Below are 23,497 nucleotides of genomic sequence, written 5' to 3' on the forward strand. Positions count from 1 at the left end.
ACCTGTGTATGAGGCATTCTGGGGTGCCAAGGGAGTGGGATACAGGCTACAGAGATGGCACTAGCTTTCATTTTGGGGTTGAAAATGGGGCCAAGGGCAGATCATAACCTACAACACTGACCCAAATGCCCACAACACACACACACACACACACACCAGAGGTTTTTAAATTTGACAAGTGGTGCCTGGTCCTTTAAAAAAAGTAGGGGTGGGAAGCACACTTCTGATGCCCCTATCAGTGCTGGAAACGTCACCTATGACCATCGCAGAACTAAATTTGATTGACAGCCAGGCACCTTCACCTTAAACCCGAATTCTCCAAAAGGGCATTTGTGTTAAAATGCGCCTGACTGGTAGTCAGCACTTGCTTCTGGAGAGATTCGGGAGGGCCCCCCTGAATTTGACCAGTTCGTTCCAGAGCAATGCCGCCAGTGTGAATGAGGCCTTGATATCTCATGATATAATAACAACTACAGGATTTGAAAAGTTGTCAGAATATTGCTTAAGAAGTACACCAAGATGAAATGAGATGTGGATAAAGTATTTATCAGTTCACACCTTTAAGTACTGAAAATTCTGTACTACTACTGCAGCAGCTGCATAAACAACACAAACACTAGCCTTTCCTATTTTCTGACGTTATATTCTGCCCTAAACACATGGTGAAAGGACAAATAAGAGAATTGTAACAGAATCTAACTCCAAAACACTATAGATAACATTATGTAGAATATTAAGATAAACACACATTAAAAATGTAAAATAACCCATGTTATTCTAAATCTGGCTACTTTGTGCTTGGCAACTAGAAAAGTCTTACACTAAATAAGGAGATGCTTAGATTCAAGTTTGGATGAATTCAAAGAGGAAAAGATTTCTAGAGCTCATGCTCTTGCTGTTTGTATTTTATCAATAACTGTCCTTGCTTTTAGCCAAAGAATTTGAGATTAGAACTGGGCATAAGTTATTTATAAACTATATGGATCCGAATAATTTGGATTACATAATGTGAGTTTGTCAGTAATTGCATGCCCTATACCTCTTGTCACTCATTTTATTCTTTCCTTATTTCTTCCACCTCTCAAATGTTGGTGTCCTATTTTCATACCAGGCTATTTTTACACACATATTTCCCTGTTAGATGTGCCATGTTCCTGATTGCTTTTTGAGGCTGTTCAAGGCTACACCCACGTGCTTTTTATAATGCCATGGGCATGCCAAATAATGCAGATTAGGAAAAGAGCAGGCATGTCTGAAATGTGATTCATGCAACCACTGCTGTAAAGGTCGCTTGGATCAGATCCGGTAATTATTAAGAGGAACAGACCCAAAAACAGCTCTTTCCAGCTCCCCAAACAATGGCTTTCTCTACCATACTCTCTTTGTCACTACAGACATTCAAAAGAGGGGCTGGACTTTTTCCTGAGACCCTGAATAGCAGCTAATTCTTTACAGGGATCATATTTTGAACTGATCAAAAGTTAAAAGCAACACTGATTCACTCCTGGTTCTGGTGAGCCACCAATGAAGGGCTCTTTACCCCTTCCCCCTTTTTTGTATCAAAATAGGAACTGGACAGTTGCAGTTTGGTGGAACTTTTGTGGACTTTGCTTACTTTGCCAACAAATCCACCATTTGTATTCAATTTCTTTGCCGACTAAACAGAATAAAGAGATGATGCATCCCATTCCATTTCAATACTTGTGTAAGGAAAGAGGAGTAAAATCGAATCTTTCCTGTGTATATTCTCTTCTGCAAATAACCTGCCCATCCACCCATTTTTAATGTATTGTTTTTTCTCCCCAACAAGCACAGATGCCAAAAGAGCCTGCATTTGATGACTGGGAGGTGGGGCAGGAGAACAATCACCCTATCTGTGTGTCTGTGTATGCACACTTACACAACAGGAGAATCAAAATGCATAGGTGAAATTAAGCATTATGCTGATGTTTTAATTCTATGTGTAAGACCCTAGGAAACCGTCAGCTCTGACACGCAGCCCAGAAACGGTGGCAATAAATAAATAAGTTATCAATCTCTTTTCTGATTCCTTCTTGCAACACCTTTCCCTGTTGCTTGTGCAACTTATCTATTACTCAACATGCTAGACTTGTGGTTTGGAAACAAGTGTCCCAAGATATTAGATTCAGCTCTATCCTGAGGTATATACCATAAATAGGGCAGGTTGGAAAGGTTACTTTTTTCAAGTACAATTCTGAGAATTCTTGGCTGGGAGCTATAGTCTGAATGATCATGTTCCTAAGCTCCAGCAAAGGGAGGTCTGTCTTCCTGATCCCACGCACAGCTGTTTGCCTGTTCCCTCCCCATATAATATACAGTAGAGTTGATGGGGGAGGTATGGTTGGGGAGGGATCCTTTGGCCTGTGTGACTCACCTTCAGAGCAGCTGAAAGCTGTGGGCTGGACTGAATACTCTGTATTTTAAAATTACTGTAGCTAGGTGGGCATCGTTGCAGGGATTGTATTACCTAGCTTGTAATATGAACTCGGACAGTAAACAATGCTTGGCATTATTACAGAATGTTCTTCGCCTTCCACAAGCAATAAGAAACAAAACCACATGTCTGTTCTTTACCCTGTAAATTTGCAAGAGCAGCTTCCCAGGTGCTAAGGGCCTAGGAGATGTAGTTTCCTCAAGGCACCTAAACCTTTAGTGTCACGATCCCTCAGGAAACTACATGTTCCAGGGTCCTTGTATTCAGCAGACCTCAGTGCTGAAGATGCTGCTGCTATTGCCAGGCAAGAGGGAAGGGAAGGGGGAACAGAAATATGACAAGGCTCATTTTCATCCTCTTCTGCTCTTTGTGGTGTCAGTGGAAGTCCAGCAGGACCCAGCTTGTAGAACTAAGGTTAGGGAAGAACAAAAAGCTGTTATCCAAATTTTAAGGAATCTGGATCTTTTGCCAAACCCAATTCCACATGGAAATGGGGGAAAGTTCTCCCATTACTAATTACAATATGCACTAAAATATAATTGTTTCTATAATAAGACAAGAACTTCCTTCTCTTCAAAGACAGAACCGAGAAAGGTTTGCTATCTGCCTGATGACTTTAATTAAATTACTATGCAGAGGAAATGGTCTAATTTGCATGCCCTTTTTATTTGCCTTTGGTAAAACAAGGGCGTCTAATTATACCACAGCCAATGAATGAGCCCTGACACCCTTGGGTGTCTTTCTCTGGGACTCAGATTTATGGGGTTATGGCTCCTTTTCATATCCAGCAGTACATCTTGACTTTCCTTCATTTTCATGGGATCGGAGGGTGAGAAAAATCAACACAGCACTCCTGGCCGACTAACCTACTGAGCAGTTCATTGCATTCCAGGCCACAGCACTGAGTAGTGTGTTACATATTTAATACTCTCCGGCATTGCCTAATGTATTTTGCTGAATTCAGCACATGCAGACACATAATTTAAAATCCAATAAAAGCGTTAACTGGATGGACGTGCTGGGAGAGAGTGAAGCAATGCTGTATTAAGCTGAACATGCCACACAGTAGGTTGTAAAAAGTGCCCTCTGCCCGAGAGAGAGAGAGAGCTGGGGAGAGAGATCAGTAGCCAAAAGGTTCCTAAAGGGAAGCCTTTAGTGCCGCATTCTGGCAGGAATCTGTTTAATGTTACCAGCAGTCCCCCCCCTCGTCTCCACATTAAAAAAAGCTTTCAGTGTCCCTTGTTCTTTCTCAGTACTGTAGTAAATATACTGTGTAGACCCATAGCAACTGTGAGACTCTAGTTCCGGAGCTGTTTTGCTGCCTAGGAAGAAAGACAAGGAGATCCTGCCCCTTGCCACTCCATGTGAAATAGGCGGCTGGAGTGGCAGTTGAATTGCTCCTCAACACTTACTCTGGGACTGCAAGCCAATTTACATCTGAAGGGCAGGTTGGGGATGCCAATTGTGGCATTCTTCCTAGGGAAATCAGATTAACCCTGTATGTGGCACCCTCCCACGATCCTGTACAGTGACCTTGCAATGTACGTGTGCCACTAAGTCATGCTGCTGACTCAATGCTAAGATGCTAAAGGGATACCTTAATCACTTGAGGGACAGCTTCATATAAAATGAGGACAGGGCAGGGGGGAGGGAGAGAAAGAAAGAAAGAAAGAGAGAGAGAGAGAGAGAGAGAGAGAGAGGCAGGCTGCACCTGCACTGCAGAAATTACCCAGGTTGACACCACTTTAACTGCCACAGCTCAATGCTATGGAATTCTGGGAACTGTAGTTTGGAGGAACCCCAGAGTTCTCTGACAGAGAAAGCTAAAGGTCTCCCAAAACTACAATTCCCAGAAACCTTTGAAAGTCGTTTGAAAAAAATTAATACTGAGCTGCTCCTTATATTTTTGTACCACCAGAAATTGAAATAATAATTAGTATGCTTACTGAAATACTAATTTGAGTGATCATACATAATTATCCTAAGGTATCACAATAAATATTCATTATGTAGCTTCACAAGCAGATACTCCTTGTCGATGAATTACAGGGGCAATCTGTCCAATAAGACGTTTTTCACATCAAAGTTTAATCCAGGCATAGTTTTCCCTCTCCCTGCTTTCAACTTTCAAATGCTATCTCATTTCCTTTGAATTATATTGCTATGGAAGCAAAGGAGATTAAACTACTTGAGGAGGAAAAGATGGAGAAGATTTCTCATTGAAACAGTGTAGATAATAGGCCAATTTCATAGACAGTAAGAACAAACTATAATATATATTGAGGGCAAAATCCTGTTCAACATCAATAGGGGGTAAGGTTCCACCAACACGCTAGAATGAGCCAGCTCATTGCACTGTACAGCAAAGGGGAATTTGGAGCATAAGGAGGTTCTGGATACCTCCTTACACAACCATATAAAAAGTACATCAACAGGTGTAACCTGGGGTTAGTCTGGCATCATGCTCCCAATGGGATCCCAGACTTGTCATAGTAGTATTTCATCTCTTATGGAGCATCATCCTGGACTTATATTGGAGAAGAAGGATACACTGTAAAACTTAATGCTTAATGAAAGATACAGGCATCCTAGGATTACTTCAGTGAAAGTCAATCTCATGCCTTCAACTACATCCATGGTGCAATTCCTATGTAAAGTTCTATCCATTGAGAAAATAATATTGCACTGACAAAAAAAAAAAAAAAGTATGGGAAAGGAGTTGCAAAATTAAAGGTGTGGAACTTGTTTGCTATGAAGAAGGGTTGTTTGGAATTCTTCAACTTACCAAAATAAATAAATAAATAAATAAATAAGAGTAAGCCAAAGCTTGGAAAAGTTAGGTCTTTTAAAATAAATTGTTCTCAGAATCCCTCAGTCATCTTTAGCTGCGATCATGTGGGCTTAGAGATCTGGTGGTGGTAGCCACCATAATAAAAGTAACTTTTCCAAGCTCTGAATAAAACACATGACACAGTTGTATATAATGAAGCACAGCATGGAAGACGTGCCTTGAAAAATGTTTTTCATCCCTCCCTCAGAATACTAGAACTCTGAATGGGATATCTGAACCCTGAATATTGAGAGTCAGGAGAGGTAAACTAAGTATATTCTCATACAGGACACAGTTAAAATTATGAAATGTTGTTCAGGTCTTACATGCATTTTCTAGCTTTGGATATTGCCAAAATGAAAATAAAAGACATACCTGTCGTGTCTGAGGGCCCTCATGTCAACATACACGGTGGTTGGATCAGGCCCAGATGTCCCCTGGAAAACAAAAAAAATCAGTTAGTACTCTGAACTGAGCAAGTGCTTTGGAGTTACTTACTATACAAGTAAAATAAACAAAACAAAACATCCATATTATAATGATAAAAATATGGATTCCATTAGTATCAGGAAAGGGGGGATCTAATACCTTCCTCGGCATACTCTTTTACCTGTTGGTTGCAAATATACCATTATGCAGTTACCGCCTGTGTTATTAAGAAGTAGTGTATTAAGAAGTCAATGTAAAAGTAGTAAAAGGTACACATCTGGCAAAATATGAAGAACCAGCTGAGGACATACAGTTTGTAATGGCAGAAGCAAGCGGTCAGGTGGAAAGCATGGATTTGTTGAGATACACATGCAGAAAGTTTATTTGAGGTTGATGGTATTAAAGAGGAGAATATGTGATCTCAATAGATATGGACTGAAGAAATAATAAGCAGTTATTCTGGTCCTTTTTAAATCATCCTATTGGTTTTTTTAAAGCATTGAATTGTTTTTTTTCCCCAGGTGAACTCTTCTAAAACTGTACAGTCTGTTAATTAATCTGTAGTTTCAATACTGCTCATCTAGTAGAGTCCCTCATGCCAGCTCCACACTACTCTTTCCATCATCCAAGAATTTAAACTGCTATGGAGGAGCTGTCTCTGAGGTTTTTTTCTTGCATTTGCTAAAGACCCAGCTGCCATCAAACAGAAAAGTAGAAGAATGCTGTCTACAGGATCAGTCTAACTACCATAGCTTCCAGTCCAGGACAAGATAATTTGGATTAGAAACCTGATGCAACAAAGTGCATTGTTTTTAAACCAGCATTAGGATGTGCTGCAACATCAGCCTTGGCAATTTCTACACCAGTGGATTCCTGAAGTTTACAAAGTGTACCTAAGCAAATGCAAAAAAGAATCTATGCATTTGCCAAGGGGTGTGTGTGTGTGTGTATTCATATTCTACAAGCACGTTAGAAAGAGAGCTATGATTAGCTCTTTGCAAGATATTTGCACAGTCAGAGAGATTGCTCTGCCAGCATTTCATTATGAACCAGGATTCTGTACAGAGGCTAACGAACTGGAACATGGAGAAGGTTAACAAGAAAGAGCACTATACTTCTTTTAGGTTTCCCTGGTGGTTTCTGGGAGCTATTTTCTGGAGCTCTGCCTTTCTGCATAGGTGCTATACCGAAGAAGGCAAGAGATATCTAGACAAGTAACATTTATTAAACACGGATCAGCATCCCACCACCAAGACAGCAAGAGAGAGTTACAGGAGAGGCAACATGCGCATTCGCCACTTTCAGCTTGTTATGAAAGCCAACACGAGCACACAAATCCTATCTAGCTGGCGCAGAGGATAGAGTTTTCAATGTGCAAAGTATACTCAGCAGTGTAACAGACTAGTGCTGAGTGGAGAACCTCATTTCAAGCATCATTAATGGAGGGGTAGGGAAAGTCAATCTATAAATATTACCTTAGGAAACATTTTCATAGTTGACCAGAACCAGTTTGCAAAAATCAATTGTAACAGTTTGCATGTTAACTGTTAACTTTGGTTTTGTATGTTTCAAAACCTCAAGCATTTTAATGAAAGGATGGCTAATGTTTGAGGAAGCAGGTATCCAGATCAAAACAAAAGATTAATTTCCCATCCCATCCCTACACAAATGACAACACTGAAGTGGTGCAGAAGCACCAGAAAGGTAGGACAATTTGATAAGCTGCCACCTCCCCACCAAGATCTCCAGACTCTCGTCTAGTCTGTCCCACTGTTAGGAGTGGAAAAGTGGATATTTTTAGGGAACACAAAAATCCCCTACCTGCTCGGCCAGTTTTCCCAGCCTGTGTGGCTACAGCAGCAGGAATAGTTGGGATATGGGGAGAAGGAAAGACAGTAACACATGGAAAATAATAAAAAGGGGTGGAAGCAGAATGGAAGTTGGTAGGAAAATAAAGAGGATAATGCAAAAAGCAGGGAGTAAAATAAAAGGAAAATCCATGTCAAATACAGAAAACTTACAAATTAAGCCATTATACCGTTTAAAGGTTTAAAATGATAAAAAAAACGAGGTGTCAACATTTTAGCAGAGTAAACAGAAGAGACAGTAATAGACTCACTAACCTTCAACAAACAGACACAAGCAATTTAAGAGACAGTATAGACAATATTGTTAGTGGACAGCGTGACCCAAAGAACTCACTCAATCTTTCAAGTGAAACATAAAGAAAATACTACAGCCTCTCTCAAGCATTTTCCAAACATCTGAAGGGTTGTCTACACAAGCAAAACAAATTTGTACTCACTTCCAGTTCTATATAAATAACAATATGTACCATATTTTACAGTGAAATAATTTATTTTACGCATTAATACAAATGTTAAAAACCCACTTTTTCCTCTGCAGTTTTAGGAATAAATAGATTTTACCCATACATGTATCAGGAATCGGGGTGGGTAGACTAATTAGAAGGCACTAGTCTGGGAAACTTGGTGTGTGTTGCCATTACAAAAAAAAGTTGGTTACTACAGTAGTGCCTAGTAACCAAAGGCAAGCAGGGCATATTTAGAATTTTATAAATTTTTCTACATGTAGTTATCCCTTCATATTTGCAGAGGTTGGGGCATCTAGCGCCATGTGCACTTCCTCACTCATTTACTCACTTGGGCAGGGTGGCACAAAGAGGGCAGGGTTGGCAACCTACCATTGGATCTATTAGCTCTGATACACCGTGGGGAGTAAAACTGGCTTTCACTGTGATTGCCAGCAATAGAGTGCTTTATTCTGGTTGCTGTTGCCTCATCCCCAGCTAAGCCCAGCCATGAGATCAATAGTGAGGGGGTAGATCGGGCTACCCCCTCCCCCCACCTTTGCTTGACTTTGGAGAAACTTTGCCAACTGGGGAGAGGCTGGTAACAACTGTGGTGAAGTGCTCCATTGATGGCAACCACAGTGAAGGAGATGGGCAGTTTCTGTCCTCTGTGTGTGCAGGTTTGTGCATACCCACATATCAGGAGCATAAGAACCCCCACATTAAAAAAATAAATAAATCAAAGGTTAGTGGGAAGATGACATTTAGAGTTCCTGCCCTTATTTATTAGGGGGAAAGAGAATTGGATGGAGGAGACAAGAAGAGAGCAAGCTGGCAAGATTTACAGGTAAACAATAAGGGTATTGGTTGACAGGTTCTGACATTCTGGAAAGAAGAAAAAAGTGTATCCCTTCTTTACCAATTTGAATTTGGGCACAGGAAATGTGTGGCAGTCCAGTTTCTCTTGAGTAGCTGGGGCACTAATTGGGTCAGACCAGGAAAATGTAAAGTGAAGCTGATTTTTTTCATCAGTATAGACAACTTTTGAGACATAGGAAAGCACACCTTTGGGTGGTGTGTGTGCGTGTGTTAAAATTTAAAAGGTGGACTTTACTTTTATACATGAGTAATCAACCAACCTGAAGTCTTTCATGGCTGGCATCCATAGTTTTTTGTAAGTTTTTTTGGGCTACGTGGCCATGTTCTGGAAGAGTTTATTCCTGATGTTCCACCAGCATCTGTGGTTGGCATCTTCTCTGAACACAGCCACATAGCCTGAAAAACCCTCAAAAAACAACCAACCAATCTCTCTCTTTCTCTCTCAGTGTAAGAGCTCTTTGTCATTAGAGGGCCTAACCCCCTTCTGTTCTATTTAAGACACTGTTCTGAGCATCCCTTCTCTGAGTGCAGGTAATTCTGCCATGGCCCATGGGAGCCTTGACTTATCTAGTTTCTCTGCAGAGACATGACTCGTGATCACTGACTGGAAAGAAGGGCAGAGCAGTAAATTTTCCAAAGATAAAGTAAGCAGCATCTTTTGTAAGTGGCTGCTTCGGGATCACAGAAACCTTCCATCTTAACAAAAATGCAATGTATTATTTCTCTTGGTACACTAATTGTTTTACCCTGGCAGAATACCTAAGAATTACTTTCCTAGATAATTTAAGAAACATGTTAATTTTGTTAAAAGATTTCTAATATGTCTCACTGCTTTTTCAACAAAAAAGTGCATGCAATTAGTTGTATTCTTTGAGCCTCCTAGAGTCCTATTAAGACTTAGTATTCTATACAGTCGCCCCTCCGTTTTTGCAGGGGAATCTGCTCTGGGAACCCCTCCCCCCTGAAAAAAGGAAATCTGCCAATATTCAAGCCCCATTGGCTTGAATGGTGGCATGCTCCCATGGGCACCCAAAAGGCACAGGCCATGGGCGCATACCCCATTTTATGTCCCTCCATTTGCCCTCACACGTAATCCAGGGACATGGATTTGAAGTCTGCACAAACGTAGGGACAACTGTATTTGATTTTAAGAAAACAATGTTATAAATATACAAGCCATACTTGACTATTAGTAACAAGCCATGATCCCAGATCCTATATCAAACTCCTACCTAATGCCATGTATTTTCCCAAATGCCAACCAAAGGCAAACAAACAGAGGCAAACAAAGAGGTGTGGCTAGATGAATCTGTAAAAATGGGACCGACTGATTGATCATTTGGGGAGTTCAGGCATAATCAAATACCTCTGGTTTATTTTTTGACATGATCATTTGGCAAAATTCTGGAATGGTCAGGATTATAGGTATTTTGATGCCATTAGCAAACCCTGTATTAGGAAAGCCTGAAAAGATTTACATGGCACTGTAGTCTAGTTCTTAGCAAGGCAATAAACCCATGCCTGGGCTGTACTTTGCCAGGCCCAAAGAAAGCACTGCTCCGATAAATGAATAAAATTCCCTCCACACAGTAAGCTAGATGCCATTCTAACCTACACTTTCTCCATTACACAACAGTTTCCTATGTGTACAAATCTTTTCTCACCTCCTGCCCTATGGTGAATCATTCCATCATGAGACTGTCCTCTTCAGTCTGATGTGGTATAGTCCAAGCAGAGCCAACATAAACGAGCTATGATGAGAAATGTCTAAACCAAAAACTAATTTCTTGAAAGCAATTTGAAAAGACAAAAACAAAACAAAAACACAACCACATAACTCAGAAAAAACAATACTGGACTTATAGTTATAGTACACCCTCAGCTTTAGGTGCAGGGATAACTGTCCTGTTTCACCATTAAGTGGAAAAACTAGGGATATCTGGCTTGTAGCAATAGCAAGTATATTTCTATACCGCTTATCAGTGCACTTAAGCACTGCTTAAGCAGTTTACAAAGTGTAAGCTAACTGGCCCCAACAATCTGCAGGAATGTAGCCAGGATTTTGGGAAAGGGGTGGTGGTGGTGTCCAGACTAAGCGCCAACATTATAATGGGGCTTGGGCACAGTGGCGCGGGCCATTCATTGAACCTAACGGAAGGGGGGTGCGGACCCCACAGACCCCCCCCCCTTGGCTATGTCCCTGCAATCTGGGTACTCATTTTAGTGACCTTGAAAGGATGCAAGCCTGAGTCAAGCTTCAGCCCTTTTGCTAGTATTGAACTCACAACCTTATGGTTTGTGAGTGAGTGGCTGCAGTACAGGCATTTAACCACTGTGCCACCAGGGCTAGTCAACCAGGGCTGGCTAATGGGGTAAAGTGCAGCCTGAACTCTGCTTCACTATAAAGTTCCTTGTGTTGAACTGGCCTGGCTAATTTTAGCTTTAATGTCTATATATTCACTCAAAAGCAAAACTCACTGCATTAAATGGGACCTGCACTACAGCATCAATGGCTTATCCTCTATGCCTGCTCTTCCACTTTGAAACTGAAACCTGTATAAACATTAAACAATAGCAAAGCCTTAGATACTCTTCCTTCATTAGCCTATGGATATAGTATAGTATGCTAGAAGTTTAGGACATCCCTTTGCATAAACTGAAGATGTGGCCCAGAATACATCCAGAAGGTGAGCACTACAATATGAGACCGGTAATAGAGTGAAGCCTTCTTCATCAAAACTCTCTCCTTATTGTTTGATGAGGTGCCTCTCCCAGCCACTAAATGACAAGACAACCTGTTACACAGTGGGATTCAACAACAGTGGAATAAGCAGCATAATTTTAAATAATCATACCAATTCTATTATTATTAAGCATGTTAATATGGCAACATTATTCCCTCACATCCCTGTTCTCCAAAATTAGAGCAGCAACATATATTCTTAAATTTCCTCCCCTAGAACAAATCAATGGATCCTGCTTAGTCATTTTCCCTTGAAAAAGAGAAGGTTTAGGCTACAGATTTAATCGCCATCCTGGACAAATGGTAATTTCATTTCCAGTGAACAAGGAAAGCAGTATCACGGGTCCAAGGGATATAAAATTCTGTCTCAAGCAGTGACTGCATAGCATTACATTACCATCATGACTATCAAATAGTCAGGCTTTTCAAGGAATTAGCATATTTTGTTTCTACCATGCAAACCTGATGCATGCATATACATTTCATTTGGATAAATACATTTTGCATTTCTAAGTCATACTTAAAGGAGAAACCAGAGGTTAAGCATGTACACAGGAACAATAGTGTTAGCTATAAACGCTTCATCACACACTGAGAGAGATCACTGATCCATGTAGCTGACTATCCTTTGGTGTAACTCTTGTCCCCCTGGTGTCAGAATCTGTGGTCCTCTAGACAGCCACGTTCCCCACTTCATTATACAATTTATTTAGAGTTTCCACAACCTTCCTCTACTGCATACCTGGCCAAAGTGTAGCTCTCCTGATGTTGCTGGACTTCAACACTCATCAGCTCTAGCCATCACAGCCAGTTGCAAGGAATAATGGAAGTTCTCCAACAACATCTGGAGGACCATATATGTTCTATTTGGTCTGACACTGGCATTTTAGGCAGAACCCTATCCTATCCTTATTAGAAACCTTTTAACTCAAGATGGGCAAAGTACAGCCATGGACTGTTTTTGTGCCTCATTTTTGTTGTTGCTTTTGTTGTTGTTATTGTTGTGTGCCTTCACTTATGGCAACCTTAAGATGAACCTATCATGGGGTGTTCTTGCCAAGATTTGTTCAGAGGGATTTGCCTTTCCTTTCCTCTGAGGTTAAAAGACTGTGACTTGAAGAGTGTGACTTTTATGCTTCACAGAGCTGCCCTAAAATAATCTTTGGGGGAGTGCATCTTTGTCATGATTTCCCCACAGTGATTTTAGGCCCAGGAGAGGTTATTTTTCCCTTTTTTCTTTTTTTAAAGGAAGGAACAGAAAGTGAAAAAAGACTCTTCTGCAAAGTATTTGTAGGGTAAAATATTTTTTGGTATTTTTTTCCTGGATGATACAATGGGGATGCAGTCCTCCACGTTCTTTTGAAGAGGAGCTAAGTTGGCCTCCTAACCTCCCAGTTATCCACCTCTGCTTTAACTAGAGACAGGTCAAACACAGGATTTGATGCATGTATACGCACCCTCAAGCTGCTGAATAACGTCAAGTAGAGTCACCTCCAGAACAATATGGTAACATAAAACATGGCTCCTTTTCTTTCTTTCTTTTTAGTGCACGTAATCAATCAACTATCCTACACGATCAGCCTATATTGTTGAAAAAGACTGGTAGAATGAGAAACGTGTAGTTGGTGTTATGTCCATTAAGATGTTCTCTGAAATGCTCAGGGCACTCAATACTGCCATCAGGGATGCCAACAGTATAATATTTCTACAGAGAACCATGAACTTTAATACAGTTTGCTATAATAATGTTGGTGGAGAGAAATGACTGCAAAATGTTTCCATAGCAAAAACACTTCAACTTCTACTAATAAGGGCAATTCATCTAATATGTCATTGCTTCTTAGAGAAAAAATAAACTGTGGTATTCAGATATATACCTAAAAAAAACCAAAACTGGTTATGGCCAGAAATATCTAATTCTGTGGGTGGAATACTGATGGATTCAGTTAGAATAATGTCTCTTCTCTGAGCCAACAGAGAATACCACAGAGTTCTCACAACACAGAAGCTGTTAGTTAGGCTCATTAGTATAAAAAAACCCAATACATTTTAAAAAGTAAAATACACATATATTTTGCTCTATTCTAAACATATTTTACATCCTTTATTACTTCTTTCCTCTGTTGCACGGTAATGACATCATGACATTTCAGACTGGGGACTACTAACTTTGACCAGAATCCAGCTGTTTACTTATAAGTACTTCTCTTAAAATCTGCAAAACCTGAAGGGGAAACCCACTGGAACAGGGAAGCTGCAATGGGAGAAGGAGGCAGAGAACATACCAATGCCATTGCACTGGATATAAAATAAAAAAGAGGAAGGAAGGGGGAAGGGGGAAAAAGAAAAGGAAAAGGAAAAAAAATGTGGCAGCAGTTATGGAAATAACATCAGCTGCTGCTGCTGCTTTTCCTCCTCCTCCTCCTCCTTCCTTTCCCCCTTCCCATCCCCTTCCTTCCTCCTTTTTATGGTGACATCTTTGAAGACCACTACATTGGATACCAGAGGACACCCTTGGATCTTGGCCTTTGTAGGTTCAAGATAAGAATGAATGGAATGACACAAGTATAACCATCAAGTGGACTCCAGAACTTAAATGTATAAAATGTCCAGCTTATACAATATGCCCCCAATACGGAGCTTACCTGCAGCAACAGGTCTTACCAGATAGCTACAATACTGCTAGGTCAAAACATCATGGCATCCTACACTTGTCTCCTTTTAATGGGCAGAGGTCAATATATTTACAGCATTACCTTCATTAACAAAGATAAAGAAGCTTCTTTTTACAAAGTCTTTTTACACCTGACCAGCCCCTTTCATTATTGTCCTCTAGGTAGCTGAAAGTTGTTTTAGCAGCATCAGCATTTGGAGGATGGTAAAGGAAGGATGAAGAACCCAGACTTTTGGTGTTGGGTTGCAGCAGCATGACTGCAGTAAACAACCCATTAAAGCTTGAGTTGAGAAAGAATGGGATTACTGTACAGCTATATCCATGGTAGCTATGTGTGCCTGCCTACAACAGGCAAGTAAACTGCAGCTGCCTCCAGAATCCCTTACTAATAAGCATGTGTGAACTGCAAAGCACAGAGAAAAGGAGAAAGTAGATAAGCCTAACACACACACACACACACACACACACACACACACACACACACACCACTCACTTCCATGGTAGCATTCTCTGAAGATGCCAGCCACAGATGCTGGCAAAATGTTAGAAACAAACTGTTCTAAAACATGGCCACATAGCCCAAAAAATCCACTAAAAACAAAGCTTAACTTGTTATCCACAGCATGTAAAAACAAAACAAAACAAAGATATGTGTTTGGCCACCAAAATGAAAATCATTAAGAAAAGTAGAGGCTGGTGAGAGGGGAAAATATTTCTGAATGCATTGTGAAATGCAATCCTAGAAATGGTCTTTAGAATGTTTAAAATGCTTTTGTTTACTTATGCATTGCTGTAGTGTACGTTTCCTGAATAAGAAGGTTTTTAAGAGTGTCCAAATTGAACGCTGGCATTAGAAAATACCATCGACAGCTAACAGATTACAGAATCATTGGGGTTGTAACATACATTGCTAAAACTCTAAAATAAAAGGCAACAAATCACAGGAAAAGCAGCTTTCCGTTGCCTGTCCAAAGCTGGGACTAAAAGCTGTCAAAAGCTGTGGCTACCTTGGGCAGCCAGGAAGGGATGAGAGGAATTACTGGCTGCCATTCTAATCAGTAAATCAACAGCATTGGCAGTGCCATGGTAGGGAAGCACAACCAGCCCTGGTGGAACCTGCCAGGGCAGGTACACACCCCAGCAACTGTCCCCAATATAACCAGTACTGATATCAGGTTTCTGTGTTCATGAAAATGTGTGTATATAATTACTTTAGAACAGTAATTCTCAAAGTGGGTGGTGTGTTCACCTCTGGGGGAAATGGAAAGATTCAGAGGGGAGAAGAGGGAAAAGGAAAAACCGGGGTGAGGGGTATGGGAAAACAGGGTGGCAAGGGAGGCTTCAGTCAAAGTATTGGTGCACAAGAAAGACAAAGGGAACCAGGGGCCTTTAGGACCATGGTGGGATGAGTATTGCATTAAATTTCTCTTTTCAGGATCCCTTAAAACCACCACACAGCCTCTGTGTGGTGGTGGCTCTCGCTCTTCACCTGCCCATGCAAACTCACTCCCTTAGCTGTTCCTTCACTAATAATCCAGAGCATGTGGCCACTATAAAATCCCTCATACACATACCAGGTGCTTCTTTCTCCACCCTGATGAAGAAGGATTGAGAGTCCATCCTTACTGGGGAGAGCTTCTCCCTTTGCACCTGAACACAGCCAGTAGAGCAATGACCAAGAAGCCTCTTACCTGCACCAGCTCGGACAAGAGGCTTCTTGCCCACACTGGGCTTTGCTGTAAGGCTGGCACAGGTCAGAGGCCTCATGAGCACTGCTCAGCCAGCTACTCCATTGCTGCTCCCAGGATGACCAGGTGCAAGGGACACAGTGATTAAACAGCCAGTCGAGCAACAACCAAGAAACCTCTTGCCTGTGCCAGCCTCTTGCTGGCACAGGCAAGACAAGAGATTTCTCAATTGCTGCTCAGCCAGCTGCTTCATTGCCGCTCCCAAAATGACTAGGTGCAAAGGGAGCAGCAAATGAGATTGGTTTTTTTGAATTTGCATTAGAACAGTAGACCTAATATCAAGAAATATGCATGGGGGGCACTAGGGTTGTCACTCAAGAGGAAAGGGGTTGTTAGCCCAAAAAAGTTTGGGGACTACTGCTTTAGACCTTCCTTGTTTTAGCAAAAGGAAAACAAGGAGCCAAATTAGTATTTTTGACACTGAGTCAAGTAGCTAACTAACAGAAAGCCACTAAAACCTCACGTCTGTCATGAACTCAGCTGTGTGTCGCCTTAAGTAAATCTGTACTGAGCCTCAGCACCACATCTGCAGTAGGTGAATAGGGAATACAAGCCTACTTTACAAGGTTGCTTTAAATAAGGAGCTCTGAAACACATGGCCATATATTGGCTACATGTTATTATCAAATCCTTTCACTTTCTATCTAAAAGATTAATAAATCATTGATCTTATCTTTTGACAGAAGCCACAGCAACAGACACAAACAAAAATGGTTTTAAGCCAAGTGGTCCAAATTACATGCATAAGCAACATGCCCATTTCAAAACACTACGCTACTCAGAGGAAGAAATCAGTTCCATAACATAATGCTTACAGCACTTGGAAGGGTAGCTATGCCCACCTGTAGTAATGTTGATTTTAATAAGCTATAACTTTAGGAACTATCTATCACACTTTTTTCTAAGATCAGGGCAGAATAAATGCTATAAATGTGATGTGAAGGCTTTGTGGGAAAAGAAAATACAGAAAAGATGTATTTCTGGCAAAATGAAAAAGCAACATCACATGCATTGGTTAACCAAGCTGTCTGAAAGCACTGCTTTTAAGATTGTTGTCAGGAATGTCTTACCTGTAAGCATATAGCTAGGTTAACTCTGCAGCCAAATGATGTGCTGACAGCCCTGGGGTGTAGGCCCAAATCCTTAAAAAGCTTTGAAAAAGACTGTGTCAAAGCTATTCGAGGTCGTTCTTCTGCCACAACTACACATGTCCGTACTCTTGAGAGGTCCAGTCCCCTTGCCTGGAAACACACGTACAGATTGAAGTTATCACAAGGGCAATGTTGGCATTCAGTCAGTTTATTTCAGCAATTTTTGAATCAAGGAAAAGAGGCATCCATCAAGGTAAAGTGTCACCAGTCATTAAAGAGTAGGCTAGGAACAAAAAAAAAACCACCTTTCTAAAAAGTAGGGGCAGGAAGAGGTTTCTTAAATATTTTATTTAACTTTCCTTTGAGTTGGCAATTTAGTCTTAGAACTGAAGGTAGAGGTGAACAGAAGCAGAATACAGTTTGCACTGTGAAGAGCCTTACTGAGACTGCATCTCTACTGCAGAAATAATCCAGGGTGACACCATTTTAACTGTCATGGCTCAGTACTATGGGATTCTGGGAATTGTAGTTCAGTGGGGCACAAGAGCTCTCTTACGGAGAAGGCTAAATGTCTAGCAAAACTACAAATCCCAGATTCCCACAACACTGAGCCATGGCAGTTAAAGCAGTGTCAACTTGGATTATTTCTGTAGTGCAGATGCAGCGCAAGAGAGCAAGCTGGATGAGGTATTCTGGGAATTGTAGTCCCAATAGCAACTTTCCAATGCTCTGAATATAACTGTATTTGATTTAATAATAATAATAATAATAATAATAATAATAATAATAATTTGTTTTATTTATATACCGCTATTCCAAAGATCATAGCGGTGAACAGCAAGTAAGCTAATTAGTAAGTAAGCTAATTTGACCCCAACAGTCTGGGTACTCATTTTAGCGACCTCGGAAGGATGCAAGCCTGAGTCGAGCTTGGGCCCTTTTGTAAATCCAGCAGCAAAAGTGTGTCATCTGGAATCCTGATAAGGCAATGTTCCTAGTCATGCAAATCTTTGCAAATCCATTTACTTTATGAGAGTTACATTTTCTGTAAAGACATGACTTATGAATATTGCAGGGCAGATTTGCAATTAACGGGGATGGAGTTGGAATGTGGGTCCCACCCTGTTTCTATCCATGCTTACAAATTTTGAATGCATGAATAGGTTTGTGATAAAACTGCTAGAAATTCTCTGGAAGCCATGGTATAGGGCAGAATAACTACTATGATGAAACCACTCTCCTGATTTGGATATTGTCTTCTTTGAAAGTGGCCTAAAATCCTCTAGAGATATTAGCCCTGCTTACAGGTCTCATCATGTGCCAAGAAAAACTAAAAGTTATCATGAGCTCAGGAGGAAATAAAAAAAATGAAGTATGTACTAATGAAACATTTTACTCAGCTAGCAAATGCTCAAAATGGCACACAATAAATCAGGTGTGGGGTTAGAGTGAGCTTCTGGATTGTAGCTCCCCTGATCCGTTCCTATTAAGTATGCTGGCTAAGATTGATGGAATTTGCAGTCCAACATGTGAATGGCCACAGTTGCAATAAATTATTAAAAACAGATATTGATCTGGTTCTGACTATGTGGATGAGCCTGGGTGAATTTGGGACTTATGGAGACAGCTTTCCTTCAGTGTGGCTGTCAGACTGAAAGCTTTTGCTGCATTTTCAGCTACTGCAATTTATCAAAATGAAAATTGGACAGTTTGTAGTTGCTCCTAAAGTGTACTAAAAGGGTCCAAATTTAAACTGTATTTTCTTTGAAGCTGGTTTATTGCTATAAACAATAAATTGAGAATAATTACAGTTTAGGATTGAGAGACAATGCTAAATTGTAAACTGAAAAATGGAAGGGAATGTTTCTGGTCCATCTTTTGTGACTGAGTTGGAGAGGAGTGGCAAAGAAGCACACAAGAAACCCAGAAAACTCATTCAGATAAACCAATAGTCTGAACAAGGCCACGGGAAACATGTGGCAGTGATATAACCTATGACTAATTATCAGCAAGAAACAAACGCTCAATAAAAAATTAATGAGGATGTAAGGCAGACGACATGAGCAATTTCCCCCAAAGGTTTTCTGGTATCCCAAATATGTATTTTATTAAAAACCAATATGCCAGCAGTCCACTAAGTTGCTCTGAGTAGTTAGTGTATGGCTCCCAGGTGGGTCTCCCACCCAAGCAGCTTTCAAAACCAAAGCTACTTAGTTACAATAGAATAGCATTGTTTCCCTCAAGCCATTATCTGTGTTTTCTCTCTGAAGCTCCTCTCCTGGTTTCACAATTTATCCTGGGGAGCTGTTCCACTTTGTGAGATAGGCATACTGGAAAGGGAAGTGCCCCCCCCCCCCCCCCGTTGTGATATTTTTGTTTCATAATTTATTTTACACATTATAGAACCAGAAGCAAAGAATGCCAAAAAGGATCTGGGGGGAAAAGACCAAAAATAATGGCTAGGGTGAAAAGCTTAATGCAAAACATTTGACAAAACTACATGTGTGCCTATTTATTTTTAAATTTATTTGTGGAATTAATTGAAATTCTACCTCTGATTTTTTCCTACCCCATCACCCTAGATATTTTGCAAATTTTAAAAATAAATAGCAGAAATGTACAACTAAAAGGAGTAACAATCCAATAAAATGATCAATAACAGCAAGGTAACCCTACCCCCACCCCCAACAAATGTAAAAGGGAAAAACAATGAAAAAGAGAAAGAAAAGCCTTCATTCAGCAGCAAAAAAATAGTGTGTATGTTAATCTTGTTTGGTACATATACTGCTACAAACAAGATGCTCTCCACTGTTTACACTAACTGCCATTTCTCCACTAACTGGCACTATTTACACTAACTGGCATTTACCAGGATGCTCAGGAAAGCACTAAGAGGACCAAAACTGTGAAAACAGAGCGTGGGAAAATGTATCTTACGATATTAGTTCCAGGGTATTCTGGGAGTTATAGTTCACACAGTGGGAATAGGAGAAGGGGCCTGATATTTGTACTCTATGGTCCTATTTTACCTGAATGCATAGCAGACATTAGGGCAGGCCATAGTGTTAGATTCTGGCTTATAGGTGGTTTGGGGAAGCCCATGTAATACGTTTTTCAGAGCAGCATTCTCTGCTTATGAGCAACACATGTTCCAACAACTCTTCAAAGGACTTACCAATATTTAGGCAAGTCCCTGCACAGTTTGCACAAATTACTAATGGTATGTTGTAATGAAATAAATCATGAACAACAACAAAAATCTATCTATGACCAGCAAACTACAATTAGGTAAAGTACTACATATACTCCCAAAACCTGGGTCAACTTATCCATGGGTCAATGCAAGTCACAATCTTAACTCAAAATAGGAACCACCTCCTTCTCTGAGTAGAGTGGCAAAAGGTCCATCCTGGGAGAACCTAAAACAAGGACCAATCCCCTTTACTCTCTTCACTGTGGTGGCTTCTGAATGCATGGGCAAGAAAAGAACGGCGTTCTTTGTCATAATTTTCCTTTCCTTCATTCTTTACATCCTTTGTTACATGCCCTTAGGTTTTATCCTCGACTTATACACAGTTCCTATCAAAATCCATAATTTTGACTCCCAAATCTTCCCTCAACTTATAAATGAGTCAACTTATAGTCGAGTATATACAGTAAGCACTGTTAAGTAAATATTCTTCTGCAACCCCAGCTCCAGCAGGTAAGAAGGTTCTTAGAAAGAGGAATTCCATAGGCACTGCTGGAGATATTCCCCACTTTTCAATTTGCTTTCTTTTCACTGAATGGAGTCTTCTGACTCATGCAGATGATGACAGGACAACACTAAAAAAGCAATACTATGTGGGAAGGGAAAATTAGGAGAAGGGTGGGGGGAAGATAGACCACATTAGATTTCCTTACCTTCAGTGATTCTGTTTGGGAACCGAGACCTTTGGTACAAAGTTCCATCACAGAGTAAGAGCAAAAAGTGTCTCTCACTTTGTACTGACTCACAGCCAGGAGCCAGAGAGCAGGCGTGGTCTCCAGTTCTGAGGGAGGAATCAAAATAGACTGGTGTCCTGAATAAACGCTGCAAAGATATAAGATTTGTTAAAACACACACCAGGAAATCTCTCTTGCTAGACCAGAAAATGGCAAACTGAGAAAAGGATGCTACTTTCCATAGCTTTAGTACATTTGGCACATCACTGTACATTCCATAGGGCAGAATGCTCCTCCCTCCATAACTGTCATCCTTCGGCCTGCAAGGGAGTGACCAGGCAGGCCCAGCTCCACCAGGGTTAGCCTGAAGAAGAAGATCCCTCCCTCCAGTCCATCTGCCTTGGTCCAGGCCTCAGAGGGAGAGAAGAACCACTGGACCTCATCCCCTTTCCCATCACCATTCCCTTCTCCTTTTGTGTTGTGTCTTTTAGATTGTAAGCCTGAGGGCAGAGAACCGTCTAATTATAAATAATAATTGTAAGCCACTCTGATAGCCTTTAGGGCTGAAGGGTGGGGTATAAATACCATAAATAAACAAACAAACAAATAAATAAAATAAATCAAAGCTAACCAAAGAACTCTGTTCCTGGACTAGTTTGGATCTATTAAACTGTGAGGTCAGTTGACCAGAGTAGGGTAGCCATTTTTTCTATAGAAAGCAGGATATTCCCAGTAGTGTTGGGAGGACTGAGTAGAGCTTGAGGAAGTTACTTTTTTGGTCTATAACTCCCAGAATTCCTTCACTCATATGGACATTGGCTATAATGGATGGCTAATTTGGGGAGCGTTGTCTCTCCATATCCACGGATTCCTTATCCACTGATCCAACCATCCACAGCTTGAAAATAATAAATTTTATTTATTATTAAATAAATAACTATTTATACTTGAAAATAATTAAAAATATGTATAAATTAAAAAAAAACAAAGCTTGATTTTGCCTTTTATATAAGGAACACCATTTCACTACACCATTGTACTTAATGGGATTTGAGCATCCATGGATTTTGGTATTTCTTGGGGGTCCTGGAACTAAATCCCAGCAGATACCAGGCAAAATCAAGGTTTTCTTTTTTGGGGGGGAGATCTATCTATCTATCTATCTATCTATCTGTATAGAACACTTCAAGCCGTGGGTGCTTAAATCCATGGATAAAGAATCCGTGATATGGAGGACCAACCGTACGTTTATTTAGAAGATATAGTCACAGTACGTCAATCCAAATACTGTTATAGAACAATTTACACTTAAAGCACATTTAAAAAACAACACTGGTATTCTGTAAAGGGCGCAACCCCCTCTCCAAATGAAGATAAATAAAGTTCAGTAGCAAAACAGAACCAAATGTTAGTATTGATGAGTTTGCCTTAAAAATAAAAAGTGTCTGTTTATTAACAGAGATATTTGAATTAGTGCCAGCTGTGTTCCTCTGGAGGGAGTGCTCTACACCCAGGACACTGTCAATAAACATTTCATAAGGCCAAAACCAGAAGTGGGCAAAGGTGGCCATCAAAATCATTTTTGTCCCCTTGACCAGTTTCCCTGATTTCTGCCCCCCCCCCAAGTATCTAATTAGAAGTCCCAAAGATCCAGGGAATGCAATCAGCCATTTTCTTCCATTTCTCCACTTGCCTGATTTAGGTTGATATGGTCCATTTCTCAAAATAGGAAGCACCTGTTCAAGTACTTCTGGTTTTGAAATGGGCCTATAACAGATGAGGGGAGGACAAAAATGGGACAATGATTGTGCCCTCTGGGGTGTTTAGGGGCCACAGCAGCCACTTTGGTGGGGGAATGGGGGCTGATTTGTGGGTGGGCAGTGTGAGGGGGGAAATGGGAAGGATGTGGGTTGCCTAAACCCCTTAAAGTTGCCCACTTGGCCTAAAGTGTGTGTCTTCAAGTCATTATCGACTTATGGCAACCCTAAGGCGAAACTGTCATGAGGTTTTCTTGGCAGGATTTGTTCCGAGGTTTACCATTTCCATCCTCTGAGGCTGAAAAAGTATGATTTGCCCAAGGTCACCCAATGGGTTTCCATGGTTGAGCTGGGATTTGAACCCTGGTCTCCAGAGTTCAATGCTCAAACCACTACACCACATTGGCTCTCAGCTACTTGAATTAACTAAGAGATAAGCTATAAAGAAAATATTGGAGAGAGGAGAACAAAGTCACGTCACAAGAATTCCAGCATTCCATATTTAGCACAAACAGCTAAAAGCAAGAAGGTAGGTATCCATGAACTCACATTGGCCTGACGACTGTTGCTGTGCCCAGAATGCATCAATCTTTGACAAAGATCCCCAGGAAATCCTGATGGAGTGTATGGCCAATTGATAAGAACTTGGGAGAATT

The 23,497-nt window shown here is 40.7% G+C and overlaps 1 protein-coding gene across 1 annotated transcript in view; it reads right to left on the minus strand.

The window, feature by feature from the left end:
• The window catches only part of DIP2C (disco interacting protein 2 homolog C), a 378,320-nt gene that overhangs the window by 16,859 nt on the left and 337,964 nt on the right, over positions 1–23,497 (minus strand). The window contains 3 exon segments of the mRNA XM_042473238.1: positions 5,661–5,722; positions 17,140–17,310; positions 21,064–21,232. Of these exon segments, the coding sequence (XP_042329172.1) occupies positions 5,661–5,722; positions 17,140–17,310; positions 21,064–21,232 (402 nt within the window).

This window comes from Sceloporus undulatus, chromosome 6 (genome assembly GCF_019175285.1).
Source record: "Sceloporus undulatus isolate JIND9_A2432 ecotype Alabama chromosome 6, SceUnd_v1.1, whole genome shotgun sequence".
NCBI lineage: Eukaryota > Metazoa > Chordata > Lepidosauria > Squamata > Phrynosomatidae > Sceloporus > Sceloporus undulatus.